At 39.5% G+C, this 15,893-nt stretch overlaps 1 protein-coding gene across 1 annotated transcript in view; it reads right to left on the bottom strand.

The window, feature by feature from the left end:
• The window catches only part of IL18R1 (interleukin 18 receptor 1), a 19,488-nt gene extending 10,701 nt beyond the window's left edge, over positions 1-8,787 (bottom strand). The window contains exons 1-5 of the mRNA XM_014962025.1: positions 8,678-8,787; positions 7,398-7,638; positions 2,908-3,085; positions 1,965-2,118; positions 1,392-1,454 (exon numbers count right to left, since the gene is read on the bottom strand). Coding sequence (XP_014817511.1) covers positions 1,392-1,454; positions 1,965-2,118; positions 2,908-3,085; positions 7,398-7,638; positions 8,678-8,726 — 685 coding nt within the window. The 5' untranslated portion in view covers positions 8,727-8,787. The remainder of the gene's footprint in view (positions 1-1,391; positions 1,455-1,964; positions 2,119-2,907; positions 3,086-7,397; positions 7,639-8,677) is intronic.
• Positions 8,788-15,893: the final 7,106 nt, after the last annotated feature.

Consider the following 15,893-nt stretch of genomic DNA (forward strand, 5'->3'; position numbering starts at 1 on the left):
CCCCCAGTCTGTACTGATGGTGAGGATTGTTCCGGCCCAGGTGCAGAACCTTGCATTTGCTCTTGTTGAACCTCATGAGGTTCACCTGGGCCCACCTCTCCAGCCTGTCCAGGTCCTTTTGGATGACATTCCATCCCTCTGGTGTATCGACAACACCACACAGCTTGGTATCATCCGCAAACTTGCTGATGGTGCCTTTAATCTCCCTGTCTATATCATTGATAAAAATGTTAAACAGCACCGGCCCCAGCACGGACCCTTGAGGAACACCACTTGTGACTGGTTTCCATCTGGACTTTGAGCCATTGAGTACCACCCTCTGGATGCGACCATCTAGCCAGTTCCTTATCCACTGAACAGTCCACCCATCAAATCCGTACCCCTCCAATTTGGCAATCAGGATGTTGTGGGGGACCGTGTCAAAGGCCTTACAGAAATCCAGATAGATCACATCCATAGGTTGCCCCTTGTCTACTGACCAAGTCACTTTATCATAGAAGGCCACTAGGTTAGTCAGGCAGGAAGAACTGTGCAGAAAGGGTGTGCTGGAAGGTTGGGAAACATTAGGCATAAAACTGGGGTACTACCATTGGAAAAAGGACCTACCAACTGGTATTTGTAGGAAGGAAGAAAAATTAGCATCTGAGGTCCTGGCTGAGCAAATGAGATACACTTACAAGCAACAGAGGAGGTAAAATCTTTTTTAGACTTGGAAAGGAAGGACTGGGTAACCAGATTGAAGAAGCCCTCAATCACAGGAAAGGAAAAAGACAGGTAAATTTCTGTTTTAAGAAATTTACAGCCTCAATCACAAAATTTTGGATCTCGTCCAATGCTGTATGAAGCCTCCAGACTGCACTATCTAACCTACTCCCAGTTAGAAGCACAGCCAAGGGTTTGGCTTTTGATGATACAACCAATTCTTTGCAGCAGTGACAGATCTGCATGCTCACATCGCCAGGACTGTCAGCCCTCACACTTCTCATTTCCCTGCAGCACAACGTCCTCAACTGCACCAGGTATTAGGGGCATTATTCATTATTGCTGTTTGCTGAACAAACCAGATGTCTTTCACACATCAGTCTGTGGGGTTTGCTATCTACAAAAGCCGTGGAAAGCTGGTTTATCATTAGCACCACTTTCTCTTGCTGGTCGTAGCAGCAATCTCAGCTTCTGCCTCCATAAGAGGGGAAATGTAGTGTACTTTGATATCAATCATTAGAATGCACTATGCAAAATATAACCAGATGTGAAGATGGATCAGATCCAGATGGACGCACAGACAATTCCTAGTTTGATTACACTTAGCCAAACCATCAACCATAAAGAGATCAGAATAAAAGCATATATAGGCAATAGCTACCATAAAGATTCTTGTACTAATTTGATACCTATTTCTGTTTCAATTTCTTCATTGTGTCCAACTATCTCCAAAGTTACAGCCTCTGGTGCATCTAAAATAGAAAGAAGCACAGCTATTAAGTAACACCTTACTTACATTCTACCACAGTAAAAATTACACATTTACTTTATTTCTAAAACTGATCACATACATTCAATTTAATTCAAAGAACAATACCCAGACTCTGGCACTACTGAGTAGTTTAAAACACAGTATGTCCTGTTGAATTTTTTTCACATGCATACATATACAGTGCACAATTTATAATGGTTGGAAAGGCTCTACCCCAAAACTCTTAGTAAGTTAGTGTAACTTACAGCAGCTAATTTTGAAAAAAAAATATAACTGCAGGGAAAATATACTAAATAAATTTTCCAAAATTGGTAACATGTCATATAAACTTCTTCTGCTGCTTTTTTTATTTTTTAAATTATGGCAAAATAGTTTGGATTACCAGGTTTGATCATCTTTGCATATATGTATCAAATGAGACCTGTAATTAAAATCTCCATAGCAAGGAGAACAAAAACAAATGCTTCAAAATTCCAGAAAGCTTTCTTACCTTCTTCTACCACCAGTTTAATTGTATTTGTGCTTTGGTATATCTTTCCTTCATGACTGATTAAAATTTTACAGGTATATATCCCAGAGTGCTGTACAGTTAGGGTTTTAAAATCCAGTTCCCGCTCTGTTTCATTTTCATAGTTCTTACAGTCCTGCATCAATAAAGACAGAAAATATTATTCTGTAGCAAACATACACTCAAAACCTCAAAGAAGTTGAAAATTATCTTTGAAATGGAGCGTCACCATCGCTCTTTCATTTCTAAATATCTCAATTATATTTATCTGACCCAAAAGAAGTGGGGCCCAGTTTTCAGTCATGGTCACAAAAAAGCAACATTTGACCATTTAACTCATTAGAAGTTGAAAGCACTGCAATTCCAAGTAAGTGTATGACTATAAAAATATTGTATTGACTAACATGACTATCGTCTATGTTCTGACAAAAGCTGGTAGAGAGAAGACCCATGACTTGTCTAAAATAAAAAGAACTGGATTTCCTACACATTTTGTAAAATGTGTTCAGAAACAGCAAAATTTAAAAATTTGCAATTACTTTACAAGCAGATGCCAACTGTAAAACAAGTATCTTGGCACCTCATGTAGTGTCAGGGTAATATCTGTATCAGTAAAGTAGGAGCTGGCTAAACCAGCTGCTGACTAAATCAGCAAACAGACATAAGCATCAGATCTTTTACCATTCCAAACTACCAGTTTATTAATAATTTCTGATTACAGGTACATTTTTCTAAAAAATCTGAGAGCAGAGAAAAACTTCCACTTGTACATCTGTCTAAAGGTTTTTTCCCTAATAGCCAAGAAATTAAAGATGTAAAAGGTTTGTAGATACTTCTAAAAACTTGTTTGTAATTATTTTTTTCCTGCAATCAGATGTATTGTTTCTATAGCAAATGATTTGAGGGACACTGTTTCAGTAATTACCTTGTACCATGTTATGCTGTCATTTTCATTGACCGACAAATCACTGCATTTCAGTGAATGACCAGTTCCAGCATTTTTAATTTCTGTAGTTAAATGATTTTTATTGAAACAGCTGCTTTTATTTCTTTCAAGCACATTCAAGGTCCACTTTTGAATTGTTAAATTTTGTTTTCCATTGCTATGAAAAAAAAGAAAAAAGCAAAATCAGTTTTAGGAGCTTTTTAAAGCAATGTAGCTTAGTGAGGTATACAACAAAATACAAATAAATTCTCTAATATATCTGTTACACAAGAAGTACATCTACAGTGACCTAATTATTATATTCCCCTTTATTACTTTTCCAACCCCAAGCATGTGTTATTTCCCATAAATAAATATATTATCTAAACTAAATCATATATCACAAAACATTTGACAGTACATATATATCTATGAAATATGACAATATGTGCTATATCAACCAGAACAAGGATGCAACAATCTGTGGCATCATGTATAGTTACAAGTGAGCATAAAAGAGTTTTAGGACCTTGAGTCAGCTAGTGATATTCTAAGTTTAATCTCCTATGCATTACTAAGTTTTAAAGAAGAATCACATTATAGACGTGAGTTATTTCATTGCTGAGTATGTCCAAATCCAGGACTAACAAGGGAAAAAAAGCTGGAGGAGTTTTGGCTTAAGTTTAGCAAAATTGGCCTAACTTGGGCAAAGTTAGGGATTAAGAGAAAGTCACATGCTGCTGTAAACTAAGGAGTGAGATTTTGCAACTAGTGCATACAGTGCTTTTTTTTTACTGGACAAGTTGGGTCTGACAAAACAAAAGCAGCAATCATGGGAACACTTCCCCCCAGTGTCAGTCATATCTTCATAAATATGTTTGAATCCTTCCGTTTCCAAGAAAAGAAAAAGGAATCATTCCCAAGAGAACTGAAACTAGTCAAATACCATTTCAATGAGAAGGGCTAAGGGGACAAAGCAGTTGAAACGGAGAAGCAAGCCTGGCAAGTTTAAACACCATTCTTAACTGACATGCTGTTACAAGATTTGCTACTACTAGGACATCATTTATATGATGAATTTACACTAAGTTTTGCGTTGGGTTTTCTCCTCTTTTTAAGCTAACCATATAGATGTATTTGTGTATTTTGCTTACTCTGATTGCATTTTCAGCCTACACAGGTTCTCCTTGTTCTCCTTACTCACTTGAGGTATTCATGACTCATAACTGCAATTGACTATCTAAATCAAAACATAGTGCTTTGGTTTCTCAATCAGCTAACTACAGTGTCATAAACAGGAAAAACCTTATCAAAACTTTTCCATCAGAGATGTACTCGCATGGGTATTCACGGTGGGTGGAGTCATTCTCACCTATTCTTCAACATCACATTTACACATTTAAATCAGAACTACTAATCACAGGCATCAGTGCGACCACACTCGATAGTCACCCTCTTAGAGTGTAGTTTACGTGACCTATTTTATATGTTTGGTTTAGGACAACATAACCCATGCCCCAGAAAGGTGCCTCTATCTCTCTCACAGTAAAGGTACCTAAGATAAGTTTAGGTGTAGACATAAACACTTATTCCAATTAATTCCACCAAGTCTGAATACTGCTGGAAAGGCAATTATGAATCTAGCCTTAAAATACATATGATTTTATTATTTCGATTCAGCAGATGGAAGAAAAGGAACAATAAAGCCACATGATCTCTGCAGCACTGTCACTCCACAGAGGCTTTCTTTTGCAATGATATTTGGTGAAATCACTTCAACAAAAATGAGGATTTTGCCTGAAATGGATCAAGATTTTCTACCAGATAGCCAAATTCTGGCAAGGAGCAGCTCTCTGGAAGGTGACAAAGCCATACTTATGCCAACCATGATAAATTCAGCTTACATAATTTCTAGCTCTCTGCGATATGCAGGATTTTCAACAACAACAAAAAAAATGTATTAAGTTGTATTGTTTAAACTGCTAGTGTTTGAACTGTTACTTTCTATCCGGGTTTTCATTTGCTGAGATTTAGTGATAATTTGTGGGGAATAAAGCCATTTCTGCCTTTCAGCTGCCCTCACCAAGAAGGAACAACAAAAACTAGCTTGAATCAGGAGAGGATGCAAGGAAGTGAAAGCCCTTAAAGAATATAAACCAAATTTTCTGGATACTTAGCAAACTCTAAATCACCCCTTAGTTATTTCATGGCAACAAGCCAGGGTTATCTCAATATTTCAATCTTCTTCAAGAACTGTCATTTTGCCTTCCAAACTACAATATTAACTCTAAATGTGTATGTTCCCACTGCTTTCAACTCTTCAAAATACATTGAAAAAGTGAGCAATATTAGGATCTTAAATGTATTATGTGTTTATCACAGTTCTCTGTACTTACTTTTTTTTTTTTTCCTTAGGAACCTGTAAGTTCCCTCAGTTTGAAGGTCACCAGCCCAGAGTAAACTAGATGACCTGCTTTTTTTGTAATCTGGTTTTCTCTTTGATAACCACAGGATATTGGCTATGAAAAAACACAGAAATTCTGCCAAAGAGGTGAGAGCGAGTTTTTTCTGCTTACCACTCACACTACAAGTGCATATGAAATCCTTTATTTTCAAGAAATAATGCTGAAGGTGGACACATTCAGGTTTACAGGTGATGTCTATTAATTTCTGAATTTATATCTTAAGCCTAGTATACTAACAAACACACGTGAACACATCAACACACACATACGCACACTTTAGCTATCTATGTTAAGTCTCAGCAGGACACTTCTGCTTTAACTGGAAAACTTCTGATTCTTCTTTAAGTCAAAAATAAGTGGATGACACACCACAAGTAGATTGTTGCATCATTTTCACCTCTTGTTTCTTGCATATTGTTGGCTGTAGCATAACAGGGAAAAAAATCCCAAGATTTTGTTTGCAAGATCTGTCCACGTGTGTAGTCTTAGTTTTCTTGAAAATCTTCTGTATATCTAATTATCACTTTGTTCACTAAAACTGCCTGAGCAGCTATAAGTACTCTAAAAATAACTTCTGTTATAGCTTACAAATATTTATTTCTTAAATAGTTGAAAATAAAAAAGATAAATAAAAATATGCTTAGAATATCTGCTTTCAAAACCAGAAGTTATTATGAATGCTCTGAAATGTTTGTGGGGTTTTTTTTGTTTTTGTTTTTGGACTCAAAGATCCCTTCCAACCATAAAGATTCTGTGATTCTCTGAAATGAAACTAATTTGATTCTAATTGTCATTCTTATTAAACCTTAAACCAATTTAGTAGTCCACAACAGCCCACAATTTTTCCCTATCAACAGAGATTACTAAAAGTCGTCTGTCTCTGCAGAAATCTGTTTCTGCAAATAATCTTCTGTATTTGCCAAAATGTAACTGCTTTAACATGCTTGCCAATAGTGAGAACTATCATATAAACTAAGCCCAAGGTTTCATTAAGATCTCATGAAAAAAATCCCCTTATGCCTGCTGTGCCTGTGAAGAGTTCCCCAATGAGGACTGCAAGATTCTGGCACTTGTCTTCATTCTGATCCTAACAGAAAATTTAGTATCTGTATGGGCCTAACAGAATGAAATATTTTTTTTAAAAAAAGTTAATTTGGAAGTTGACAATTGAAATCTAGTTTAACACTCTTGAAACTCATGTCTGCGATGTTACTGGGGAAATCTATAGAGCATTTTTCAGTATCCACAGTCCCATAATCTCTACAAATCAGAAAACTTTAAAACTACTACCTAGAGAACAGCACAAATCATTACATGCAAAATCATATGCTTAAAATCAATTATTACTTCAATTGTAAATGCCGAATTACAGTTTTAGTGCAAGTTAGTCATACAAACTCCACGCAGCAAACCTTTGATTTAGTGCTTTAGTCTCTCATGGTGGTCTGATGAAGATTAACACCAAATCATTGAGGCCCACCCTTATTTTAACTCATGGTGTTCTACAGCAGTAATAAATCATTTGTTCTTTAAATGGCTCCAAGCATGCAAAGGTTTGCTCAGGCACCAGAGTTCAGCTTTGCCATTCTTAGTTTATTGTTTTACTATATAATTAGACCACTTGGCAGGCCTCACAGGGTGAGATCTGCTCAACGCAGTAAGGAAGAACAAGTGTGTGGAGAAGACAAGCAAATGTTTCCTTTTACTTGGCAGTGGACAGAAAGGTTGCCTATCACTCATTTTGCTCAGGTAATTAATCACAAAGGAGCAGAAATGCTACCTGCCTTATCAAAAGGTTTATAGAACCTTTAAATGGCAGCAACTGGCCATAGCTATTTGTAAATATTATAGGTCTGCCTGGATGGTTATTGTGAAATGTTGTCAAAAAATGGCACCGCAGTTAATGTAGTTCCCTGCACCTCCTTTGTATGGGTGCCAGCAGCAACACAAAGCAAGACAAAGAAATTAGCTTCTTCACAGACAAGTGCAAAGGCAAGATGCTCACCCACCAGCTCGTGTACCCACCTGTGAATGACAGAGTAATTCCCAGAGTCACTGAGCTCAGCTGGCCAGAACTCCAGAGAATTCTTTTGGGGAACAATTCCACGTGTTTCCTTTATCAGTTGCTGCTTTCCAGCTTTTTCTTTGTACCAGTTTATTGTGTACGCTTCTTCCTGAAAATGTTCTTGCCTTGACTCAGGATAACAAAGGAAAAAATATTCCCCTTCTAGCACATCAATGGAGGCACGAAGGGGACACAGCTTCTCTTCAGAGAAAGCAGAAAAACAGATACATTAGGAAGCCAAGTACTTCATTCAGAAAATTACATTAGCTTGACTTTAAAGTCATTTGCTGTGCCACTGGTCTTTTATAAAATGACTTCCCTTCAGCAGAGCAGTTTGGCAGTATTTATTTATTCCAGCAATATTCATTTCAGTCTAAGAACTCAGTCTTTATTCTACCTCACCCAGGCAAAACCAGAAGGAAAAGGAGGGTCGAAAAAAAAGGACGTTTCCCTAAGATTCTTTCACGTGGCTCCAACAGTGTCAGAATCAAATGGGCACCAACGGCAGAACCTGGCCTCACTCTGCAGTAAAGCAGCTGCCACAAACGGAAAGGGAAAGGAGCAACTCTTACATATAGTTTGACTTGACAAATACGGCTAATCCTCAGAACTGGTCAACTGCCATAAAATCAGAGATTCTATGAATTAACACTTGCATTTTCTTATCTTCTTAATTAAAACTAAATCATTATGTGGCTAGATTTCTTAATAACTTCAGATAAATTGCCTTGGAATGAGATTATGTGTGTGAAATTTAGTCTCAAAGTCTGCTTTTCCAATCAAATTTCCCAAATGTACCGTTGCATTCAGAAGTCATAAAAAGGACCATGGTCTAGCATTAATAGTCAAGAATAAAAAGAGGCCTTCGGTCTCTATTTCTCCTGAAGTTCTCAGACATTACAGTTGTTTAGAAACTATTGCGACCACACTTCTGAGAGGAACAAAAAGAAGCAGACTCATTCTCTTCCTTTCTGTGGCTCTTCATACAGCCATGCTCTCATACAATATCATCAGGTGTTACCGGGTAGCATCTCTGCTCTATTTACTTCATAATTTTGATATTTTGGACCAAATTTCTCAAGTCTGGAGCCAAGCCAGGCTGAAATTGCCAAGACTCTTAAGATGCATTTTTTTTTAGCTGCAAATACAAATCTTGCTCCACTCTAAGCAACCATCAAAAAGATACATACTCAGCAAATATTTTGAAGGTTCTACTATTGAAACAAGGATTTATACTTACCAGTGGCAGATTCAGTGATAAACATGAAAAAAAACAGCATCATAGTCATTTTCGTGAGTTACTTCTCCCTTCTGCTCCAGAAAAATGAAACAGAATTGTTCTTCTTTATTCTAAAAACCTAAGAAAAAAAGACTAACAATTCAGCATAACAGATTCCTTTGAGCACGTGAGTGGTGTGACTCTGGTCTGGGACTGAAGAGAGCTTTCCAAATGCAGAGGTACAAATTTTAATCATAACAGCTATTTTCATACATCAGGTAATGCATCTAGATTTTCCTTCGTAAGTTTATTTTAAATTCAGAAAGCACTACAGGGTTTCCTTCCTCCATTTTCTTGTTCACTAGATGTATTTCACATTTCTGATTAAACTGACAATCTTGTAGAAGCACTCGAACTTAGATCCCAAAAGACACCTGCCATGGGATAGGCCAGTGTTTTTTTTCTCCACGAAGAGTATAAACTTTGCAAGGCTAGACTTTATGGAAACAGCTAATAGAAACCTCCCTTGCCTTCAATGAAAACAGCACAATGTGGATGGATTGCACATCTTGGTGGCTAATTTTGAAATTGCTTCGTATGCAGACAACTGTGCTTTCAAAGGCCAACAGAATACACCACTAAATAATAAAAGCGCAAAGTATCTTCTCTGAGATCCTCAGAATAGCAGATTAACCAACAATCAAAGGCAGGGACAGTCCTGAGACTGTACCTCAGTTTTGCTTACAAAATGGAGAGATTAGATGTATAATGAGCTTGCTTCAGCCTCTGCAGCCCAGTCACTGACCTGAACACGCATGGACAAATGAGACACAGACACAAGAGGGAGATTTCACAGAGATCTGCCAAAAGAAATCTCATTAGCATTCTGTTTCTTTGGTTTTATTACCCAAACCTCTTGCAATTTAAGAAAGCACATACTTACCGTTGTTAAGACACCTCCCTGAGATTTACAGTCAGAAACTTCCCATGATGTAAAGCAGCCAGAGGCAGGAGGCTACTCCATTTGCAGCAATATTCCAGAATGACATCAAACTGCGTAGCTTCTCTCCCTCTTTTACCATTCTCCACAGTCCTTTACAAGTATGCCATCATCCCATAAATCACTGTAAGGAGATGAAAGAACTGTTTCACATCCCCTTTTTCAGACTGACTGGCGGAGAGATCCAGATTTAGAAAGCAGATAGAAGAAGTTGGATGCCAAGTACTGCAACAAGCAACTTTAAAGGGTCATACAGTGAACTCCTCAGATCTCGTTTCAGTTCCCTTCTACACATGGAGATTCAAACTGCTACACTGGAGAATGAAAGAAGGACCTTTCTTTACTATCATTTCTTGAATTTACTTTTCATTTTTCACCCCATCACATCCAGAAGAAATACAGCTCTTACAGACCATGAAACTATAATCCACTACATAAAGATAAAATAATTTCTCACCATATCTTTAATTCTAAATCCCATTCTTTTTTGGCACATCACACATCAGCACACAGTGGAAGCTTCAACGAATGCAGAGCAGAACCCTTCATTCTTTTAACAGGGATTAAAGAACACAGTATAATGCAAGCTACCCAGTAATAACCAGCTGTGAGGTTAGGGGCTTCTATTAACAGCAAAACACAGGTCCTTAATCTTACTTTCACATTGCTGTTGAACCTGATCAATTTGTCTCAAATTGCTCTGCTCTAGGCTGACAGTATTTACATTTGAGCTCTGTGGTTTGCATATTCTTCGACAAAACATGGGGAGGGAGCAGAAAAAAAAAATTCTTTTGGTAAAACTTAGCACTAAGCTTTCCTCTTTAAGGACGGCTTTTGTGGAATTTAAGTTCTTTTTTTTCAAATATCACCATACAGTGCCATAATTTGCTGAGGATTCATAAAGGAAACAAAAGGATCTAGCAAACAGTTGTCATAACCATACTAGGTCCAAGCACCATTCTGCCAGGATTGCAATCTATTGGCAAAAATGAAAATCCATCTTCATTTCAAAGAACACAATTGAAGTTGTTTACTTACTATGCAAGTTTTGCCAGGTGGAAAGCAGATGCAGAGGTAGTCTTCCAAACTCCAGAGAATTACAACTTGTACTTACAACTCTTCTGAACCTCATCCATCACTGAAACAGAGAGTAATCTCTCTCAGTGAGTGAGTCAATACATAGCTCGGTCTGAAAAACCTGCTAAAAAAAAAAAAGAAGAGTGGAATCTCTTACTTTGTGAACTCTTGACTGCAGGGAGGAAAATGGAAAAGGCAGATGTGAGAAATTCATTTTCACCAGCATTAGGGGAAAGGTAATAGCAAATTACCCATATTAACTTTTCTAAATGAGGCATTTAAGGGCTGAAGCATGCATGTTTTAGGCATCCTCCTTTGCTGCTGCCACGTACAATAGCACCTAAGGAGCCTGTCCTGCTCCAAAGGTAGGAGGGAAAGGGCCAAGGGCGATTTTGCAGTGCCGGTGAGGGGCTGTGTGCTGAAATAAGCGCCTTTCAGAGCCAAATTAATTTATGACATCTCTGTAGTAAGGAACAAGTGCATCCAGGCGGCTCGGGGGAGCGCGGCAAGGCAGGCGGGGAAGAGAGGACAGGGGGAAACGCGACGCTGAGGGGACAGGCGGTGCTTGGGGACAAGTAGGGTTGGGGACAAGTAGGGTTGGGGTCAGGCAGGGTGCCCCGGAGACTGAGCCGTACCCGCCCCCGGCCGGAGACTGCCGCCCCCCACACCCCCGAGGGAGGGAAGACGGAGCTGCCCACACTCGGTCCTCGCCTCCCCCAGCCCACCTGCCCCTTCCCTTCCCTTCCCTTCCCTTCCCTTCCCTTCCCTTCCCTTCCCTTCCCTTCCTTTTTTTCTCCTTCCCTTCCCTTCCCCAGCCGCCCCCTCTCCCCCCGGGCCCTACCTGGGGGCAGCTCCGCACCCCGCTGCCCCTTCCTCCGCCGGGGAGCGGGGGTCCGCTTCCCGGTTTCGCTGGGAAGAAGCGGTGCCCGGTTTGGGGTGGGGGGTGATGGAGAGAGGGGAAGGCGGGTTGGAAATCTCGCCGGGCTTAGCAAAGGGTGCTGGGCTGTCCCGCACCCACGAGGGACACCCAGCGATGGCCCCCGGCCGGCAAACCCTTTTAGGAGATTGGGGTTGGGGGGGGAGGAGGGGGGGGTCTTCCCTCTCACAACCTTCCGGGGGAAAACAAAAGAAAAAAAAGGCGTGAGGAGGGGAAATCTTCGGTGATCTTTAGTCGAAACGCCTCTTCCTCCGCTTTTCTGCTGAATGCCCGCTGCAGGACTTTATCAAGAAGTGAGGTGGAAGTAGGATGGAGGTTTAGGAGGCACGTATTTTAAGTTAAATGTAGAGACTTGTATCTCTGCTACAGTTTCCTCAACCCCCCCCCACCCAACACACCTCCCTCCAGCCCCGCTGGGAGTTTTGAGGATGAGGATGTGCAGAGAAATAAACTGTATCCTAAAAGGCTGATATTCCGCAACCACCTGAAAAGACAAAAAAAAAAAAAAAAAAAAAAAAAAAAAAAAAGAAATAAAAGCCCCCAAAACATTACGAAATGCCATCTGCAGGCAGAGACCAATCAAAGCACAACACTTAGATCAGAAATGTCCCGATTTCAGCGCTGTTTTTCTTGTGATGGCATTTCCTTTGGAGAGAGAGTAATGCAAGCTTTCAAGATGTAAAATGTTTTATAGCTCCATTACTGCAAAAGGACTGTATGTATTCACTTCTAAATAAGCCCTCATGCCAGTAGCTGAACCTGCTTTTTAGCCAAATATTGATACACTGGAACTGTAGTTCCCTTAAGGATTCCTGACAGCCGTATTTCCAATTTAAGTACTATTCCTGAGTAAATGAATGCTTGCCACTGTTTATTTCGTGTGAATGTTTATTTGAGATGTACTGTGCAGTGATTCACTAAACCTCTAAATAAAGTGATTTTGATAGCAACACAAAAAAAAATTCAACCCCTCGGGCTTTTATTTTCATATCACCATTTTCATGTTCAGAAATTTGTTTGTTGTGAGCTACCTTTTTTTTTTTTTTTTTTTTTTTTTTTGCCCAGGACAGCTGGGACTGCAGAAGGTCCCAATAGCAACAGGAGGTGTCACTTCAGAGGTAATACAAGCACTTTACACTAAAAATGGAGGGATTCCACAGAGATGGCTTCTTTGCGTATTTTACTGCTGAAGTGAAGCAAAGAAACCCCGGAGGGTTTTGCTGTCTCACCTCATTTGTTTTCCCCACCACAGACTGAAATAATTGCATATAAAAACAATCAGACCAGCAGCTAATGTATATCAGCACAACTTCAGGAAAGCCAGCTAAGAATCTGACCCACTATAACTGCTTTAAAAATGTCTACAAGATACTTTGCAGTGGTTTTTGGTTTTGTGATTCAGTGCCTGATTTTAAAACTTAAAAGAAAGCATACATCATAAAGAGGATAATGATTTTACTTGAGAGGCCGAAAGCAATTTGGCAGCAAACTAATAAAATGATGGAGTAAAATGTCACCAGCTTTTTACTTTGACAGGCTAAGTCTTGATAATGACAGTTTGGAAACTTTTTTTTTATTATTATTATTCACTCTTTCACAATAGTAGTTTCCATGAGCTGTTCTCAGATTAATTTGCTTTCATATCCTTTTGAAATACTCTCAAGTTTCTGAACTTTCATCTGTGTTGTAGGAAGTGCTGTGTTCAATTAGTCCTTTCAATTAATGTCATAGCCAGCTCTGAGATATGCAAATGTGTATGAAAGGAGGAAAAGTTTACGCTTTTTAGCCCTCAGACTAACACAATTTTAATGGAGAAATCATAGCCTTGTCACAGAGAAGAAACTCAACCAAAAATAGCTACAGCTCAGATTTTTGTTATGAAAATGCCATGATGAAAAGGAAAGTTTTCACTAATATCGAAAAACAGATTTTTGTATGAAGCTCCAACCACCTGACCAATCAGCTAGGGAAGACCAGTAACTTCTTGCAGTTTTTCACATCTTCGTTTCCATCCAACATACACTACTCAGAGGTGCTAACTGAAAAACTAAACTGTGAAACTATTTCCATCATAAATAGCAACACATCCAACTCTTATAACCACAGTCCCAGCCTGTTTGCTTCCAGCTGGTAATAGTCCTTTTTAGTCTACTTCTGTCATCTCTCTATACCAGTTATATTAATTCATAGCAGACGTTAATTTATATTCCATATTTTTTTTAACATTTTCTGCCCCTGATGTCAAAAAAGCAAATTCCAGACTGATAACATGTCTGTTAGAGCCTCATACATCTCTCAGACATTTAAAAATACACAAGCTGCACGTTTTCAAACTTTTCTCCATCTTGTAGCATCATAGTATAATTCAGGTTGGAAGGGACCTCGGGAGGTCCGGCCCCTGCTCAGGGCTTGTACACCTCCAAGGATGGAGATCTCACAGCCTCCCTGGGCACATTTTCCAGCATCTGACCAGGCACATGGTGAAAGCTTTTTCCCTAATATGTAATTTAAATTTTCTGTGTTTTTAATTTATGCCAGTTGCTTTTTTTGTCCCATTGCTGTGCTCCTTTGAGCCTGGCTCCAGCCTTTCTGTTCTTGTAGACAAAAACAGGGACCTCTTGTCCTCTCCCTCTGTGTCCTGTGCTCTTGGTGGTCTTTCCCTGGACTCCTTCCAGTATGTCAGTGCCTTACTTGTACTGGGGAGCTCAAAACTTGACACAATTACTCCAGAGGTGATCTCACAAGTGCTGAGTACAGGGGAATAATTACTTTCCTCATCTATGCTCTCACTAGTAAAGTGCAGGGTGCAATTGGTTGCCTTCATCACACGGACACACTGCTGACTCACGTTCACCTTAGCGTCAACCAGGACATCCAGTGTCTTTCTGCAAAGCTACTTTGTGTTGGGTTGACCTCCAGGCTGTGCTGTTGTGTATTCATCCCAGATGTGGCACTTTGTTTGTGGTTTGAATCTTATGCATTTCCCCTCAGTCCATTTCTCCAGCCTATTTCTATCCCAAACAGCAGTCCTGCCTTCCAGTGTGTATCTTTCCCCAGTTTGTTTTTCTGTCTGGAAATCTGTTGGTTGCGCAGTCTGCCCCACTGCCAAGGTCATTAATAAGGATGCTAAACATTAGCGGTACCAATATCAGTCCCTGATGGATGCCACTACTAATTTACTGTGAGCTGAGGTTAGTATATTGATCACAACACGTTGATCCCTCATGGACTTTGGTCCCACTGTTTTTCCACTCACCTACAGAGATGGTGTCAAAGGCCTTGCTCAATTCAAGGTATGCAGCCCCAGTCTTCTCCCCTTGCCCACAGCATAGCTGGATATGCATGGTATGCCTTTTGTAAATCCAGTCACCTTCTCCTTCATGTATTTTGAAATGGCTTCAAGGAGGATTACTTCATAACCTTCGCAGGAGATCTAGAAAGACTGGAAACAGTTTTAAAGAATAAACTTCTATACAAAAAATTCTCTCATTTAAAATTAGGCACGTACCTCATGCTTTAAAGTGGGAAAAGGGAACGCATGAGCTCATGTTTCTAACACAATAGTTGTAATTTTTCAACCCTGAAACAGTCAGGAACAGGCGCAATTTTTCAACAGAACATACTATGAATTTTACATATTATCTTCCAAACATTCCTTTGTCCAATGCTGTAATAAATTAATGTTGCATACGCTACAAATAATAGCTTGCTACAAAAACTTCTAAAAGCTTCTAAAAACTTCCCTCTGGTGGTCAGTCTTGAGTTTCACAACCACATGAAGCAAATACAGGTAAAACTCTCTCCCTGCATGTGGCAGGAGCAATAGCTAGGCTGGCTTTTCATGACTTCGGTTTAGGTGAAGAGGCCATCAGGGGCCATGCTTTGTTGAGCTGTAGGAACATCAAATCTCAATGGTATAGGAGACCTCAAGGCCAAACCATTATGTATGTTCCCAGCAAGGGCTGGTGTATATTAAATGCATATGTGAGTAGGGTACATTTTAAGTGCTGCCTGCAGTTATCCTACTTGATATTAGCAGGAGCTGGTTTTCATACCTTGGAAGTCACGAGAAGCTTCACCGCTGACATCAGTGTCAGTGAAGTCAATGCTCATTTCTTTCTCTTTGTTATTTCTTTATTGCCAGCAAAGAAGCAGATGCTTTTCAGATATGAAGTGTCCACAGGTAAGATTTTACAACTGGGGACATTTGACTCGATATAGAC

The sequence above is a fragment of the Calidris pugnax genome, unplaced genomic scaffold, assembly GCF_001431845.1.
Source record: "Calidris pugnax isolate Ruff unplaced genomic scaffold, ASM143184v1 scaffold853, whole genome shotgun sequence".
Classification (NCBI taxonomy): Eukaryota; Metazoa; Chordata; class Aves; order Charadriiformes; family Scolopacidae; genus Calidris; species Calidris pugnax.